Source organism: Bombyx mori, chromosome 5, assembly GCF_030269925.1.
Source record: "Bombyx mori chromosome 5, ASM3026992v2".
Lineage (NCBI taxonomy): Eukaryota > Metazoa > Arthropoda > Insecta > Lepidoptera > Bombycidae > Bombyx > Bombyx mori.
The window spans coordinates 10,553,986-10,571,316 of NC_085111.1; the positions used below are offsets into that span (position 1 = coordinate 10,553,986).

Genomic DNA, 17,331 nt, shown 5'->3' on the forward strand with positions numbered 1-17,331 from the left:
TATAACGACTAATTACCTACGTGTAAGACAGGCACTTTAACTACATATTTTTTACACGATATTGAAGTGGAATCTCAACATGGTATGTAGGTGCTTGTTACACGACTGAGAATCTTTACAACCATTAACTAGTAAAAAGTTAGAAGCTAATTACTAAATCGTGGTACCGAGGGTTAAGAGCTTGTCTTTTATAGGCCTTGAATAGGCTTGTCTTGGTTAGGAGTACAAAAACAGACAGTAACCATTCTTTATTCCAATCTAATAGAAATTTAGATCTCATTTCTCAAAAGGGATAGGTATCCACGGTGCGTTCTCCATGAGTTCCACTATCAGCTTAATATCTGTGGCACCGTAACAGGTATTAACTAAAAATAAATAAATTAAATATATCTTTACTTACAATTCTACTCAGAAGCATTTCAGACTTTGGATTGCCTTAGACAACGATGATGCAAAAATACTAAAACAATAAAATTTTTCATTAATTATAAACCGTATTGACATTGAGATTAGTGTCATTTTTTGTTGCAGACAGCCAGAGTAAATCACAGTCCAGTCCACCTCATTCCATGTTCCAGTTCCATTATTCAATCCAGATTAAATGTGTACAGTTTTAGTGATGTCCCTTAATAATCGACTCATCCTCACTTGAGAACGCCGCACTATATTTGGTCTTAAAACATACGTAACAGTCGGAAGACGGCGTACATATTGGTTCAAAAAACTTCGCTCATGATTCAACATGAGCACCACATCCCTGTTCCAAAATAAGGATAGCCCTAATAATAAACGGCCTGAGGAAGATGAGATAAGGTGAAAAATGAGGTTCTTATAAAAAAATACAAAATAAATATAATATGTATATGACAACATCTATCGAGTTAACTAGTATCAACTAAAAGATATATTATATCATGTCTTAGTCTGTTCCATGAAGTTTTAAAGTAAAAAGTTTGTACAAAACGATTAAATTGAATTTTGTGAGTAACATAAATCTTTGGATACCTCGATAAAACAAGCGCATACATACATATTTATTATGTATGTGCTGAATGCCTTTAGCAGTGAAAATTGACGGACTTTATTATTTTAGATATTTTAACATTAAATTGCTTTTATCATAGTAATGAATTATAGTAATGAAACTGGGTCACGCTTCAGTGTGACGCAGCGTATCGCTAATTGTATAAAAAACATCGGTTTCTTGAGATTACTCGTACGCCACCTATCGTACATTGATGATACTATGACAGAAACTTTCCCTGGCATGCCAACAACAACTGTACCAAGCTTCACAAATACATACATACATACAATAAAAACATACAATTGTAGTCGTCGTGGCCTAATGGATAAGACGTCCGGTGCATTCGTGTTGAAGCGATGCACTGGTGTTCGAATCCCGCAGGCGGGTACCAATTTTCCTAATGAAATACGTACTCAACAAACGTTCACGATTGACTTCCACGGTGAAGGAATAACATCGTGTAATAAAAATGAAACCCGCAAAATTATAATTTGCGTAATTACTGGTGGTAGGAGCTCTTGTGAGTCCGCGCGGGTGGGTACCACCACCCTGCCTATTTCTGCCGTGAAGCAGTAATGCGTTTCGGTTTGAAATGTGGGGCAGCCGTTGTAACTATACTTGAGACCTTTGAACTTGTATCTCAAGGTCGGTGGCGCATTTACGTTGTGGATGTCTATGGGCTCCAGTAACCACTTAACGCCAGGTGGGCTGTGAGCTCGTCCACCCATATAAGCAATAAAAATAAATAAAAAAAACGTACAAATTAATTTTAATGTTTATTAAATCTATGTAGATTATTTTATGTTTATTTAATTCGGAATTGATCTGTAAAATCATAAAATGTAATGCCACCCAAAAACTACACAATGTTAAGAATTGATTTTTTTTATTTATTTCCTACACCACGGTGGTGGTAATTTTACTATACATATGGGAGTTAATAAATCTTTTGATAATTATGCTCTTAATCAGCCTTAATAAATCATGGAAACACTATTTTCTTCGAAACGTCATGAGAAAGAAAAAAACCGTTATAATGCTATCTAATTAAAAACAAACTCAATTTATCATAATTGTAAAAAATGCTTTAGGTAAAGTAGAAACTGAAAAATTAATATTAAAGGAACATAATTCCGAAAAAGTTCTCAAAAACAACGCTTAAAAATATAAGTTTAAAATATCTGGGGGCACAGTATTCTAATGGAGGTTTCAACCTATACTATAATAGATATGCTATATCACACATATCGTTCATCAGTTGTGCGAGCAGCAAGCTTTGAGGGTCGTGATCATCTTTATCCATGAGTTTTGTAACAACGTAGCGCCTTTTTTTCCCTTGTAGACTGACGAGCATACGGCCCACCTGATGGTGAGTGGTTACCGTCACCTATGGACTCCAGCAATGCCAGGGGCAGAGCCAAGCCGCTGCCTACCGCATCTAGTTCTGTCTTGGACTAAACTGAGAGCATCGTAGACGATGGAATCGATGGTGGTGCGGACCTAATTTGACCAACGCATTGAATGGCGCCCCCGCGATCTTTATCCTTTCACTTTACAAGTAATCACTATTTTTTCAATGCCTATTGTTCCTGGCAATGTCTCCGAACTACTGTAGAATTCGCTTGCGGCAGATGCTCTTAATGTTTTAATTTTGAGCTTCGTGTGTTTTGATCAGTTTGTCTATATGCAGTACATGGAATCCGCAGCAATTTCTATAATACATATAACAGATGTGATATAATAGACACGTTGTAATATACATACGAATATAGTACCGTAAAATGTTTTCAAGTGTTTTTAAATTAACAGTAAAATTCAATGTAACAAACCTGATTTCTCTAAAAATATTATTTAACTAGCGACCCGCCCTCGCTTGGCTTCGGAAACATTAAAACACACATGAAACCAAAAAAATAAAATAAAAAAAAGTTTTAAAAAAGTAGCCTATGTTCATCAGGGACAATGTCGGCTTCTAATGGAAAAAGAATTTTTCAAATCGGTCCAGTAGTTTCGGAGCCTATTCGAAACAAACAAACAAACAAATCTTTCCTCTTTATAATATTAGTATAGATAATATAATTCTTAGACTTGTATGAACACCCTATGATATTGAATAAGAACTATATATAGATAGATAGTTGAATATCTTAATCTGTTATAGTAAGTTTAATATTTTTTTACGTTACATAGGAACGAAGTATACGAATAGAATTTTCGTTTTATCAATTTCCTGACATATACACATACAACATTTAGCACCAAACACGATAATCTACCAAAAAACAAGCAGCATGCTTCTTGGATAAGTTAATACGTTTGTTTCCCGTTAGATGTCAGTGTTCGAAGTGTAATTTCCGGAAAATTTCGTTCGTAGACACGATTCCGAAGCTCCTCCTCCACACATTTAACTTTTGTTATAGCGTCAAGAGAGTGCGCTAGGATACTCGTACGATCAGTCCCTTATACAAATAAATAAAAACTTTACACTCGCGCTACAAGGGATAAAGATAAAGCGTTACAATTTAAATAAACTGATATTATCGAGTACAAACTTAGAGGCTAGATTCGCTGATGGTGTGCGGCAATAGACCAGTGGCGGCAAGATGAAGGAGCTTCTGATACAATCGACGAGTCTTTGCACTCGCCGCCACGCCACGCGCCTTGCATCAAATCGTTGATAACATAACCAAGTTCATCTTTCATTTCATCTTCAAAACCACGGCTATTTAAAGGCAGTGAATGTTTCGCGTCAAACTAAAATCAACTTGTTAAAAAAAATGTACCTGTTCCCACGCAGTTACGAGTTTAATGATAGCGACTCGATAGTGGTGACCCCCTGCGATGTTTCGGTTGCGATTACGATTGCGTATAATGACGAGTTCAGTCAACCAAGAACTCGGACTATTGTTCCACTGGTGATCAAATAAGTATACCGCACGCAAACGAATGATTGCTCAAGGTGAAAATTGATGTCTGCAACTATTTCACGCCTTCAAAGAAATGCGTATCTAGTGCAATAATTGAAAATAATAATAATAATAACAGACAAAGTTCGCAATTAAGTTTGAAAATTTCTTTTAGTATCTTGCTATTTAGAACCATGTCAAGGAGGTTCAATTTCGTCAAGATTTAATTTTAAAATTTAATACACATTATGTATGTAATGTAAGTGTCAAGAATATACTAAATCCTCTTGGGAGCGAAGGTTGTCGAATGTCGATTAACTTCTTGATCATTACGAGAAGTGAGAATACCATCATCATACTGTGATGTGGTCGATAGTATCTATAGCCTAGTTCATTTAAAAAGCTCTCTGTGTCGCATTTGTTTGTACGGGCAAGCATGTTTAGATTTGAAACCCTCTGATTCCATATCAGAATCTCATAAAAATATCTAATTTACTGTCTACTGGACCGTGATATCCAGCTTCAATTCCCGTTCGGGTGTCTTTGTTAAAGATGTTCCGGATTCTAATGTACTTGATCTTGCCCCTTGTAGGTATGTTTCATGTAATAATTCCAATAACACAGAAGCAAACAATCTTGTGGTATCTTCTATATTACTTAGTCTGGCTATAAATACTGTTACAATTAAAAATAAATAAAATATTACATTTGAATTTGGAATCTGTCATATATGATTGCTCATTGAGTTTTCTCATTTTGGCGCCAATACATTGTACAATATTTTGCGATATTATAATGGGTGATAAAGAGAACCGAATCGCTGTGATTGCATTACACAAAGTAGGTATGGAGTCAAATGCAATTTTTAAAACTTTCCATACGCTTGGTATTAGTAAAATGTTTGTGTACCGGGCTATTGATAAGTGCAATGAGACCTCCTCTGTTTGTGGCAGAAAAAGATCTGGCCGTCCACGTAGGGTTCGTACGAAAAGGTGGTCAAAGCAGTAAGGGAAAGAATTCGAAGACATCCTGTCCGAAAGCAAAAGATTTTTTCTCGGGAGATGAAGATAGCACCTAGAACCATGTCGCGTATTTTAAAAGATGACTTAGGACTTGCAGCCTATAAGAGACGTACTGGTCATTTCTTAACTGATAATTTAAAAGAGAATAGGGTGGTAAAATCGAAACAACTACTGAAGCGGTACGCAAAGGGAGGTCATAGAATTTTTTTGTTTATGGATGAGAATTTTTTTACAATTGAGCAACATTTTAACAAACAAACTGACCGTTTTATGCTCAAAGCTCTAAGCTTCCCAATTATCCGACAGAGTGCAACGTGGGCACTATCCGACTTCAGTGATGGTTTGGTGGGGTATTATTAGCTATGAAGGAGTGACTGAGCCATACTTTTGTGAAAAAGGTATCAAAACATTGGCACAAGTGTATCAAGATACCATTCATGAGAATGTAGTGAAGCCCTTTAACAACACCATGTTCAATAATCAAGAACGGTCCTTCCAGCAAGACTCGGCGCCAGGTCATAAAGCTCGGTCTACGCAGTCTTTGTTGGAAACGAACGTTTCGGACTTCATCAGAGCTGAAGACTGGCCGTCGTCTAGTCCCGATATTAATCCACTGGATTATGATTTATGGTCAGTTTTAGAGAGTACGGCTTGCTCTAAACGCCATGATAATTTGGAGTCCCTAAAACAATCCGTACGATTGGCAGTGAAAAATTTTCCCATGGAAAGAGTGCGTGCTTCTATTGATAACTGGCCTCAACGTTTAAAGGACTGTATTGCAGCCAATGGAGACCACTTCGAATAAGCTTTTTATACTTTAAATTGTTTTCTATTTATGTATTAAACTAACACACTGTAAAAGTAACAAATGTTATTTGCAATAGAAATTTTTGTTTTTTCCTTTGTCTCAGTATTTATGACAAGACTAGGTATATTCTGGTATATTTTAGAAGTGCAGGTAAAATACAAATAAGCGACTTAACTATCATCGTTCATGTACCTACATCGTTCCTATCAGGCACTTTTAAATTTATATTTTTCCGTTAGTTTAACATACGTACGTAGAAATCAAATTCTTTATTAATCCGTGTTTTAATGCATCCGGCTACCACTAGTCTATTTCTGCCGGGTAATTGAGAATTTTGGCTTAATGACGCAAACTAGAAGATATTATTCACGTCGTGATATGCTTCGATGATTAATAACAAGGTGGTCCATGGCATCCTATGCCGGCTACGCTTTTTCAAAATAAATAACAAAAAATAACGCATGAAGACTTTTATGAATATTTTGAACTGAGGTATGGGAATAATCAGAGTAATACCAAAACACATTTTGTGAATTGTAACCATGTTTGATACCCAGCAATACCTTCCGGGTAAGTATTTTTCGTAAACTGTAAAATTGCCTATTACATTTACAAAGAAATAAAAAGCATTAAATATTTTTCTAGGTTAGAAAACGTATTTTAATTAAGAGAGCGTCAAAAGGTGGTTTGTTGTGGCAAGCACAAATGACCCTGAACCGCCCCAACCCGCTTGATCCATAATTATTATCTAAGCAATCTCCAAGTATTGAACGAACCGATTGTCGGAACTCATTCATCTCCGCAATTCACGACAAAAACAATGGTACGTACCCTTTTCGACGCGCCTGGCTGAAAGACCGCAAAACTCGTAAAAAAAGTTTTTATATTTTATTCAAACTTCTTGGGGAACCCTTTATAACCAATCGAATGCTTAAACATTGCAATAGAATATGAATGTGTGCCCGAGGGTGAATGGTGGTAGTACAATGGTGAGCCGAGGCGGACCGTCGATAGGTGTCGTATGTCGGACGTACGTCGCCCACGCCGCAGCTACCGCACCTCGCGCCGCCGATATACGATATCGTCTTTTATTTCATAATTTCAACACAATGGAGTCGCTGTTAAGGCATAGGGCGAAGACAATACGCCCGGAGGTAGAAAACCGCTCGGAAACCCTTTATGTTCGATTTATTGTCTCAAAATAAAATCGGGTGCAAATTAAAATACGCTTTGGAGTCTGGTGAAGGCCGACATCAGACGTTCTTGGGGGCTTTTAGAAATATGTATTTTGATTAAAATGATTTAGTAATCATAGAAGCTTTACCCCTTGAGCTTAAGTATTTTTTTCATACCTATGCTGATAGCCTTGAGAGGCTATTTCAGCTTTACCCTAACGTGCGTAGGTGAGCTCACGGGGCTCAAATCGGAGTGTTGCTAACACTGATCCTAGCAAGAGCAGTGCTTCGCAGAATCTACCACCGGATCGGAAACGCGACCCACTGAGAAGATCCGGTGAGAAACTCAGTGGGCTTTGAATTTAAGAAGTAATATTAATGGTTATTGTTGCTTTAGAGAGACAACTTAGGCCTCGAATAACTTGGCAATAAGTAATTACTGGAGCTCACGGACATATCACAAATTTATTTCACCAAGATGGGGGTGTCTTAGGATGAAGTCTAAACTGTATTGTATAATGGTCCGTCTTAAAGCCTTCGTCAAACAGAACGCGTACTTAGCGCGCGTCAGAGCGCTAAACTAACGACGCGCTATGACGCCGAGTTGTGTTGTACTACTATGGTAACATACCGTCAAACAGAGCGCCAGCGCTATAGCGCTTATAGCGCTGGGGCTCTGTGTGACGGTATGATACCGTAGTAGTACAACACATCTCGGCGTCATAGCGTAGCGCTCTGACGCGCGCTAATTACGCGTTCTCTTTGACGAAGCCTTAAAAGGTTTAGAATAAACTACTTCGAGTTACTTCGCGCCAGGATGATAGTAACTGTTAATCACTTAGTCACTTGCTAAACACATATTGTTACGCCGGTAAGAGTAACGCCATCTATTGCCGAATAGTCGAACGAATATCGAAGAATCCAAAATGCTCGGGCATTACAGATAGCGGAAACTACGACTAGAGATGTGTAGAATATTCTCGATAATTTTAGGGATGAAAAAAGCTATGCTATAAAATGCGGCTATAAAAGCGTTGTAGAGATGGCACGCAGTCAGTCAGTAATTGGAACTACTCGAAGCGAAACAGCGAACGGATCACCTGAAGCGAAGCGGAACAAGCGAATTGAGAGTTTTAAAGTGTTTATTGAGTGTTTTAAAGTGTTTATGAAGTGTTATAAGTGTTGAATACAGTTTTTAAGTTGTACTTTGGTGAAATTTTATTTATACCGAACCCCAGCGAGTAACAATATTTACTTAATAAAAATAGATAGATAATACATAATAATATATAATTAAATAGATAATAGATAAAGAACCGTACATTAATAATAACTAGGAACTAATCATGTACGATGATCCGACTCCAATTTCAAGATTCCCTGTGTTATGGGTACCAGAAACTGACAAACATATACATATGTATATAGACAATAAACACCCAGCCAAAGAGCAAACAAATCTGTTCATAATGTTTGCCCGATGTGGTGGGTTCGAACCCAGGACCCCCGGCGCATCGGTCAGGGACGCTAAATATCGCACCACCGAGTCAGTCATTAGTTGAATCGCCACATTCGCTATGAAAACATCGAGCGTCTTACCCATTAGGCTACGGCCGTTTCAAATATAACTTTAAAAAATGCTAAGTTAAGCTTGGTAACTTGGACGTATAGCTAACATTTCTAAATTATTAAAGATATTAAAATAAATAATCTTACTTGATCGCTGTTTTCCTACTTTCTTTATATCGAAGCACATTTATTGCTGGTTACAGATAATGAGATAAGAATCGAAAACGACCCATCTGCGGCCGGCACTAAATTGTTGAGAGGCTTATCGAGATTGTTGATCCTGTGTAATGTGTGTGTTTGGGTAATCAGATGTGAGCCTTCCAACTTTTAATTCCCTGATACCCGGGAGGGGTGCTGCAGGGGGTGAGGGTCCGGCACCAAAGCCAATATCGCATATAAAAAGGTTGTGGATCGCTCGTTCCTCCATCCGGCGATTGGCTAGGCGGCGCCCGCCGGTCCCCAGGGCCCTATACGAGAAGCGAAATGGGCCCCAGAACACCCATAAGAGAGCGACCCCGCCCGCCACGGCCGAATAATTAGGGCTCTTTGTTTAGATAGCGGCAATTTTATTTGGGAGAGAGCGGGCGCTAGGGACGTCTTCGGCTATTCCAACCGCCTGATATTAATAAGAAACGTGTATGCCGAAACTGTAATAAAGGCTCGATGAAATTTTCAGTTGGTTTCAGTAACCTTACATGTAAGTTCTTTTTATTTGTTTATCTGTATCAAGTTGACATCTTTACTAATCTAGATAATATTTGTCGTAGACTTAAAACACCCTGAGACAATGAACATGAAAACAAAACTTAATGAATTATACGGGCTTAATTGCATGATACCTCGCCATACCGTATACAATAGTATACATACGGACGTATATTATATAATCTACACGATTAGCGAATCGCTTGATCGACTAAATATTATAAAAAAACCTAGGCCTTTTACACTGCTAGTATTGATAGCTAAAGTTTGGAAAGTGTAAATTACACCACCCACAAGTTCAAAGCAAAGAAAGGGGGAACGCTGACAGTCACAAGGCAAGATCACATAAATAATGCAACCACTAAATTGGGATTTTGATTTGTTTTCTTGAAAAGTTTTATTTGCCTTTGTTTGGGAACCGATGAACACAAAAGCTTGGCTATTCGCAGTTTGTTTTATGCTGAAAGAATTAAATGAAATGGAAATATTTGTTAATTATTGTTCGTTTTGTTTAATGATTTGTGATATTTTCAATGAAAAATGATCGCCTAAAATATATTTTATAAAATGTACTAAAACATGATAGCTAACTTATAATTATTGAAGATCAAATTTAATTACCAAATCGATTCTTGGCAACACTGTGCTCTTCGTTTAGAAGGATGAATTTAAATAACTATACGTTCGATTTTCTGTTTTTCGAGTATTTAAATTTGTGCAACAGAATTTTCACTATTTTTGTACAGATCACTCACTTAATTCAGGAATTTCATTAATTAACGTATAATTTTGTAGAGCAACTCTAAATTCTTTTTTAATTAAAATAAATTAAACAATACAATTATTTTTCAGATAAGTGAACGAAGTAAATTCTCGTACAAATTTTATTTTGCAAGACAGTGAAGTTATGTCTGGGAGCTTGTTGTAGCACCGTAGGGGACTCCGACCGGCTCGCTTTTGTCTCGTGCCCGCAAACTTGCCATAAATGTTAATATGGGATCTTCTCACATTTGAATATCTATTTCTTCGCGGGGCCGGTTCGTTAACGCGGCCTTGAATTTTAAATTTTATCGTCGCTACGGGAACGTTGTAGATGAGGTGCGCGCCTACGTGATCTCCCCAAGAAAATAACACAGAAAACCTCCTTTTCGTGCGAGTCCTTTATTTTCGTAAACTGAAATAATTTTGAGAACAGACGCGAAAGTTTTTTTTTTGAATGCTTAGACGAGTGGACGAGCTCACAGCCCACCTTGTGTTAAGGGGTTACTGGAGCCCATAGACATCTACAACGTAAATGCGCCACTCATCTTGAGATATAAGTTCTACGGTCCCAAGTATAGTTACAACGGCTGCCCTACCCTTCAAACCAAAACGCATTACTGCTTCACGGCAGAAATAGGCAGGGTGGTGGTACCTACCCGTGTGGACTCGCAGAGGTCCTACCACCAGTAACATGCCTTGAAACTTTATTCAACTAAGTTGCAGTAAATAACAATTTTAGTATTCACAAATAGGTTCTTACTTCCACTGAGTTATTCGTTTTATGCCATAGCAACTAATTAAACTATTTTCTAGTTAGTCACACAGGAACAACTGACTGAGAGTGAACAATGTTCATTTATCAGTTTCGTAGACACGTGACAAGATCGGAGCAGGCTATTCAGGTAGACGGAGACTTAATTAAACAACACTTAATTGGAGAAACACAACACAGGAGTGGAATTCAACTTTATCGAAAATTTTAATAAATTTGAATAAATAGTTATTGATTTTTGAGGCCGCGGTCTCGCCTTCTAATTTATATTCCAATAAAAGTCACCTTTAGACGGATAGTCAATTCACGTTGACATATAAAGAAAAAATTGCAAACCGTTTTCAATTTTCGATCCGACAAATGATTACAGTTGAATAACTATAGGATCGGGCATTGTAATGAACTCTCACCACCCTGTCTGACCCTCAATTATTGAAAATGCATTTCTGTCCGCGTTCAGCGCCCGCTACACGCGGCACATCGCAAATGCACATTTTAAACTGCACCTGATTGCAGAGTCGTGTCGCCATCCAAGGCTAAAAGTCACGCTGTCGCTTTATTTTAACAGACGATTGGCGTTAATTCTACTCCCGGTTATATTCCGTGGCTGTCAATTAACAGCAATAATAATTACTCGCTTCTATCTGAATATTTAACATTTAGGGGAAGGTTTGACGGGAGAACTCAAATCAAAACAAATGTTTGTATTGAACGAATACTGAACGCACACTGCTTCGACTTGATACAAGGTTTTATCTTAGCGCCAACTTAGGATCGAATTTCTTTCAATTATTCAAAATGTATCTAAAGTGTCTTAATTTGGCGGGCTTAAGGCTTCGTCAAACAGAACGCGTACTTAGGGCTGCGTTTTAACGTCGCGCTCTTTACATGTCACAGAAATTGACTAGATGAGCCCAACGCTCCTTGACGCAACGTAACTAGGAGTGGGTAATATCGGTTTTGCCGCGTATCGAATCGTATCTATATATCGAGGATCAATATCGGATATGGAATCTATATATTTTCTGAATCTATATATTGATGGATGCTTTTCTCGATTCATGATATTTGAGATTTGAAACGATACGCTGATATAATATCGTAGTAGATATAGATTTAAGTCAACGTTATACGGTTGGTTTTCTGATATCAATTTATAATATGATCTTAAAGTAATAAAAAGAACATGAAAATAAAAATATCAAAAAAACTTTCCTTCATGCTTTTACCAGGCTTAGGACTGGCTACATTATTTTCAGATTTTGTGTCTTAATTTAAAATTACAAAATATACCAAAAGAGTGTAAATTTCAAAAGTTTAATACAAACACAAGAAATAAACTCAATTATTTGGATTCAACTAAAAATAGAAAAATGTGTACTTGAAAAATCAAACACAAAAAACTTTTAAGTATTTATAAACATTAGTCCAAAAATTTTAGTTCAAGGTCAAAGCGCGTGAAATTAAATTCAACGATGCAAATAGCCTATACTGCATTCAAGTTAGGGTCGAAAGTTGAAACTTCTTTCCTTAATTGTATCCTGCTGATACGCTAAGAATAATCTACAGACATATGGACATAATTATAAGGTTTACAATTGTATGGATAATGCTTGTTTCTGTTTCATTCATCACATGGTATCCCTATCGTGCGCTCACTCACTCTGGCCGATTCGATACGAACCAAACGAATATTGCTGATATTCACGAATCGGTACGATATGCCGATGCGCATCACATCGAGCAATATCGTGTATCGGCTGATATCGAAATATAGATTTCGATTCACGAATCGGTACGATATGCCGATGCGCATCACATCGAGCAATATCGTGTATCGGCAGATATCGATATATAGATTTCGTGCGGGGCGATATCGGATTCAACGATATTGCTGCGATATATAGATATTGAATCTATATACGATTTATATCACCCACTCCTAAACGTAACGCCAAATCATAGTGCCTTTCGATAGCAGTGTGAAAATTTAAAAGTATCAAGATGTCGAGTGATTCAGATGTGGCATTGTATAAACATGGGTATTTCCTAACTAATTCTATAAATTTTTCGGGCATTATCCAGTATTTTAATACACATTCACTCGGACGCTAAAATAACATTTGTAAAAAATTACAACGCATGACGTCAAAGCGTTCTAATGCCGCGACAGAGCGTTGCGTACTACTAGCGCTGGGTCTCTGTTTGACAGTATGTTACCATAGTAGTACAACACATCTCGGCGTCATAGCGCGCTGTCAGTTTAGCGTTCTGACGCGCGTTAAGTACGTGTTCTCTTTGACGAAGCCTTTAAGGCAATTAATTACCCTACCGAACCGTAGCAGGGGTTTTCAGATTTATAAATCAAGAATTACTAATGTACATACATACAATACCTAAATCACGATTTTCCGTCGTTACACATGGCAACTGAAAACCTGCGCTAAATAAAAATAGAGGTATTCATAACAGTCAATCTGTTCACACTCGTTTACTAAGTGACAAACGATGTAAACAATTCCAGGCGTCCGTTTTAATTGAAAGTTCGGAGCGGATCGCGTCCACAATGCAATTTTAACTTCCACATTTCCTAGCAAGGCTTCACATCGTCTCCGTTTTTAGATGTGTAATAGTGAATAATTCTATCGAGGGTGAGTCAGAGATAATAATTAGCAAATGCAGGTGAGATTTTGTGTACATTATAATCCGTGGCTGAGTTTTAGATCACTATTCGTGTAAACATCATTGTTTTAACAAGATCGAAATAGTATTATTAATTTTAGATCTCATCTTCCAACTTTACAGTTTCCCAAGCTTTTAAATGAATTCTAGAATATATATACCAACATATTCTAAAATAAGAAGTTTAAGTAGATTAAACCACTTTTAGGTACAAAAAGGATTAATGTTGTCTAATGAAAGGATATTTAGTAACATTTTCGTTATATTTTACTTTTAACTCCTATAGTAAGAGCGGTTATGTTACAATTTAATAAAAAAATGTAGGTAGGTAAATAGTTCAGTAGCTTTTCCTTCGTTTTTCAACCGATTAATATATGAAATGGTATATTTTTGGGCATAGACGGATCAACGAGCTCACGGCCCAGCTCGTATGTAGTGGTTACCGATGCCCATAGTGAAATTCATTCCTGAACACCAATTAAAAATAAATCATTGGAACTAATGGTAGGTACTTGCCTGCGTTATTTGAACACCGGTATAGTCACATTGCTGGATACAACTACACTTCTTTTTTTTCCTTTTAGATCACAACGATTATAGGAACCTGAGTCTTGAAGTGATTATGTTCGAATTTCGATCACTTGACGAACACTACTATGAATGTAGTTGGGTAATACATATTATGTATAAAAATGTTTTTAACACAGCAAACGGTGAACGTCATCGCTTTGCTATAAGTTTATAATATGTATGGGCTGCTATAGGATTTTTATGAGTTAAATTCCATAGGAGCACCACCATGGGACGCGTAGTCCGCATTCCAGAAACTGCGTATCACTCGTCGCCGGTTTAGTGCCGCCGAGAGGGAAACTACGATTCCTCTACGCGAGAATATCTGCTCCTCAACTTTATGTTCATTTTATCTTTTCGACTGTATTGCGAAACTGGGACTTCGGCAAAGGCCCTCCAGGGCTGCGTTAGAGCCGCGGACAGCCGTCACCACTCCACTCTTGTAACTTTTTCACACTCTGTACCTATCTAATATTAATATAGAGCTGCTACGGCTGCCATGCTTCCAAAACCGTTCCTTCGAATTTCGTGTAAACTCATTCTAAGGTTTAAAGTTGTACTCACCTGAGTCGTAGCTGTCCATACTTTCTGATTTAATGTCGGCCAAATCTACGAACAAACAAAAAAGTGTTTAATAATTCAAAAGTTAAGACAATTTTTTTTATTTACATCGTACTGAATAAAAACAGATATAAATTTAAATACAATTCACGAGATATTTAATATATTTATTAAATATTTAATACGAATTTACGAGATTTATAATCTGACGAAGCGTGTTGCGAATAATAATGTACTTTTAGGTTATTAAAATAATATTTTGTGTAAATGTTTGGAAAAAAAAAGTTATATAAAAAACATTTGTATGTTCTTTAAGCAATAACAAAGATTTACGAGATAAAGATAAAGAGACGTATTTATTTTGAGACACGAGTTGAGAACTAGTATTTTAAGTTTGCTATAAATAAATTTGAATTTATATGTCTTTCGTGGATGGATCTAACTTTAAAATATACAGTTAAGTTGTACGGAGCCCTATGCCGCCTGAGGCGGGGTCGCGTCACCGCCGCCGGACTGCGGTCGAGAGCTCTAATCCACTTGTGAACGTCGTCACCAGATACCCCATCGAGATACTTTCGTCCTGTTTTAAATTCCAATTCGAATAGGTGATCCACTTTAAAGTTGTAGTCTAATTTGGTAGTTGCGCACTGTCGGATATTTCGTTGGAGAAAACCTTTTCCATTAACGCGTTGTGTCTGTAACGTCAATATAAATTCCGTATAAGTAGGATATTATATGGACGAACAATTTATATGACTAACAATAATATTAAACCTGTGCACAGTAAAGAACGAAAAACCACAACAACAAATGAATTTTAAAATTCAATAAATCCACTCATTAATTTTCAAAAATATAATAAACTAAGATTTAAATAAGAATTTCCCCCACTCAGCTTATGATTGTAAAGATTTTGATGCGAAATATCAGGAGATGTGCCCAGTGCGTGGCCTAATGGGTATGATAATCGATGCTCTCTTAACGAACGTATTGTAATAAATACCAATAATAAATAAAAAGTTAGACTAAACCCTGTTCAATACCGACTTCCGAGATGAAAGAATACTCGTAATATCAACGATCCAAGTCAGTCGTGAACATGCGCTGTGGGATTTGAACCCCGAAATAGTCGCATCGATACGAATAGACCAGGCGCCTTATCCTTCAGGCCACGACGACTTAAATTTATTATGACATTCCTCAAGTCGAATCCTATGCTCGGACCACAACCACAAATTATAAGTGATCTGAAAGTACATCTTAGACTCAGTCACAGGAATTTTGGCCATGGAACTCATCCTGTGTTACACGTTTATTTAAATTTTAAATATATAAACTTTGTCTTTGTCAGAATCATCATTTTATTATTAAAGATAATTTGATCGCCCTAAGTAAAAAAAAACAGAGGATATAGTTTTTATTAGACTAGATGAATGAGCAAGCGCATGACCCACTGGGTGTTGAGTATTTACAGAGTCCATAATCATTACAACCCACCATGCGATATGATGTCGGAATCCCAATCTCATTTTGTAACAGATATCCCAACCTTCAAACCGGATCGATGGATTCAGGGAATAGATAGAATGATGGTACCTTCCCGTGGGGAACCACAATATGCCCATCCACCAGTAATTACGTAAATAGGTGAGGGGCATTATTTCTATTGTACGGTGTTATTCCTTTGTCATGGCATGTATCAGTGATCACGTCCTATGTAAATATTTACTTACAAAAATCGGTACCCGCCTGCCTGTAGATTTTAAACCAAGTATAATTGCATCGCTCGATACGATTCTACCGGCCTTTTTATTTTTTAAGCTACTATAATAACAATAATTGTGATAAAAAAAAATGAAATTTCGAACAAATTAGGTTGCTCCTTTCTAGTGTAGTGTTGCTATGGGCTATGTAAATAGTGTTGCTATGGGCTTATCCGACTTTTGGATGGCAACGCAAGATGTCAAGTAATGTTAGGTATTTTTTTTTGTTTTTAGTGTTACTTCGGGTTTGAACGTAGGTAAATAAATTGTGGCTTATTAAAGTACTTATGAAAGTGCACAGCTATAGGAAAATGAAAAAAAAAAAAACGCTGAAGGTGACTTCTGGGGAATTTTCAAAAAGTACACTAAGCTCTTAACAAATTCCCACCGGCTAACTGAGAGTTTATTTCATTTTCTCATAACTAATTTAATTGAATTCCATCAATTTCACTATTAATACAATAAGACCTTCGACCTTTGTTACAAAAGAGTTCTCTTTGTCTGTCCAAGTAACGAATCAAAAAACTGTCTGGGCTCTGTAAACTTCCCAATAGCAATTGACCTACTCATCTATAGGAATGAAAACTGAAACATATGATTGAAATCTCGACCACGTTGGTAAACTGGCAAGTTTTATCTACTTACCCATTGTGTACTTATTATATCACCGTATAGAATTTATCCGACAAAGAACAAAACTACGGAAATTCGAATCAATTTCAATCTTCATACAACAATTATATCCATACCGTCAGCCAACGATTCAGCAATGAAAACACTGTGTAAATACTTCTCTTCATAAAGACTTTGCAATATCTTAATATGGGCATTGTCTTTGGAATCTGGTAATCGCTTAAAGTCAAGAGGATCGTGCGCTCATGCCCATCATTGCCCATCTCATTTCTTACGTGCAAAAAAGATCATGTTTTCAAACCACTTTGTACAAACAAAGATTACCGGGATTATGATTTAAAGTTTTACACTTTACAAATCTCGATTCAGAATACAG

The 17,331-nt window shown here is 36.9% G+C and overlaps 1 protein-coding gene and 1 non-coding gene across 2 annotated transcripts in view; both read right to left on the minus strand.

The window, feature by feature from the left end:
• Positions 1–17,331, minus strand: part of LOC101739648 (zinc finger protein 521) — a 90,079-nt gene that overhangs the window by 47,429 nt on the left and 25,319 nt on the right. The window contains exon 4 of the mRNA XM_021350602.3: positions 14,563–14,607. Within this exon, the coding sequence (XP_021206277.1) occupies positions 14,563–14,607 (45 nt within the window). The remainder of the gene's footprint in view (positions 1–14,562; positions 14,608–17,331) is intronic.
• Positions 5,511–5,573, minus strand: Mir2834-1 (microRNA mir-2834-1). The gene has a single exon (NR_107431.1). It is a non-coding gene; the product is annotated as a microRNA mir-2834-1 (primary transcript).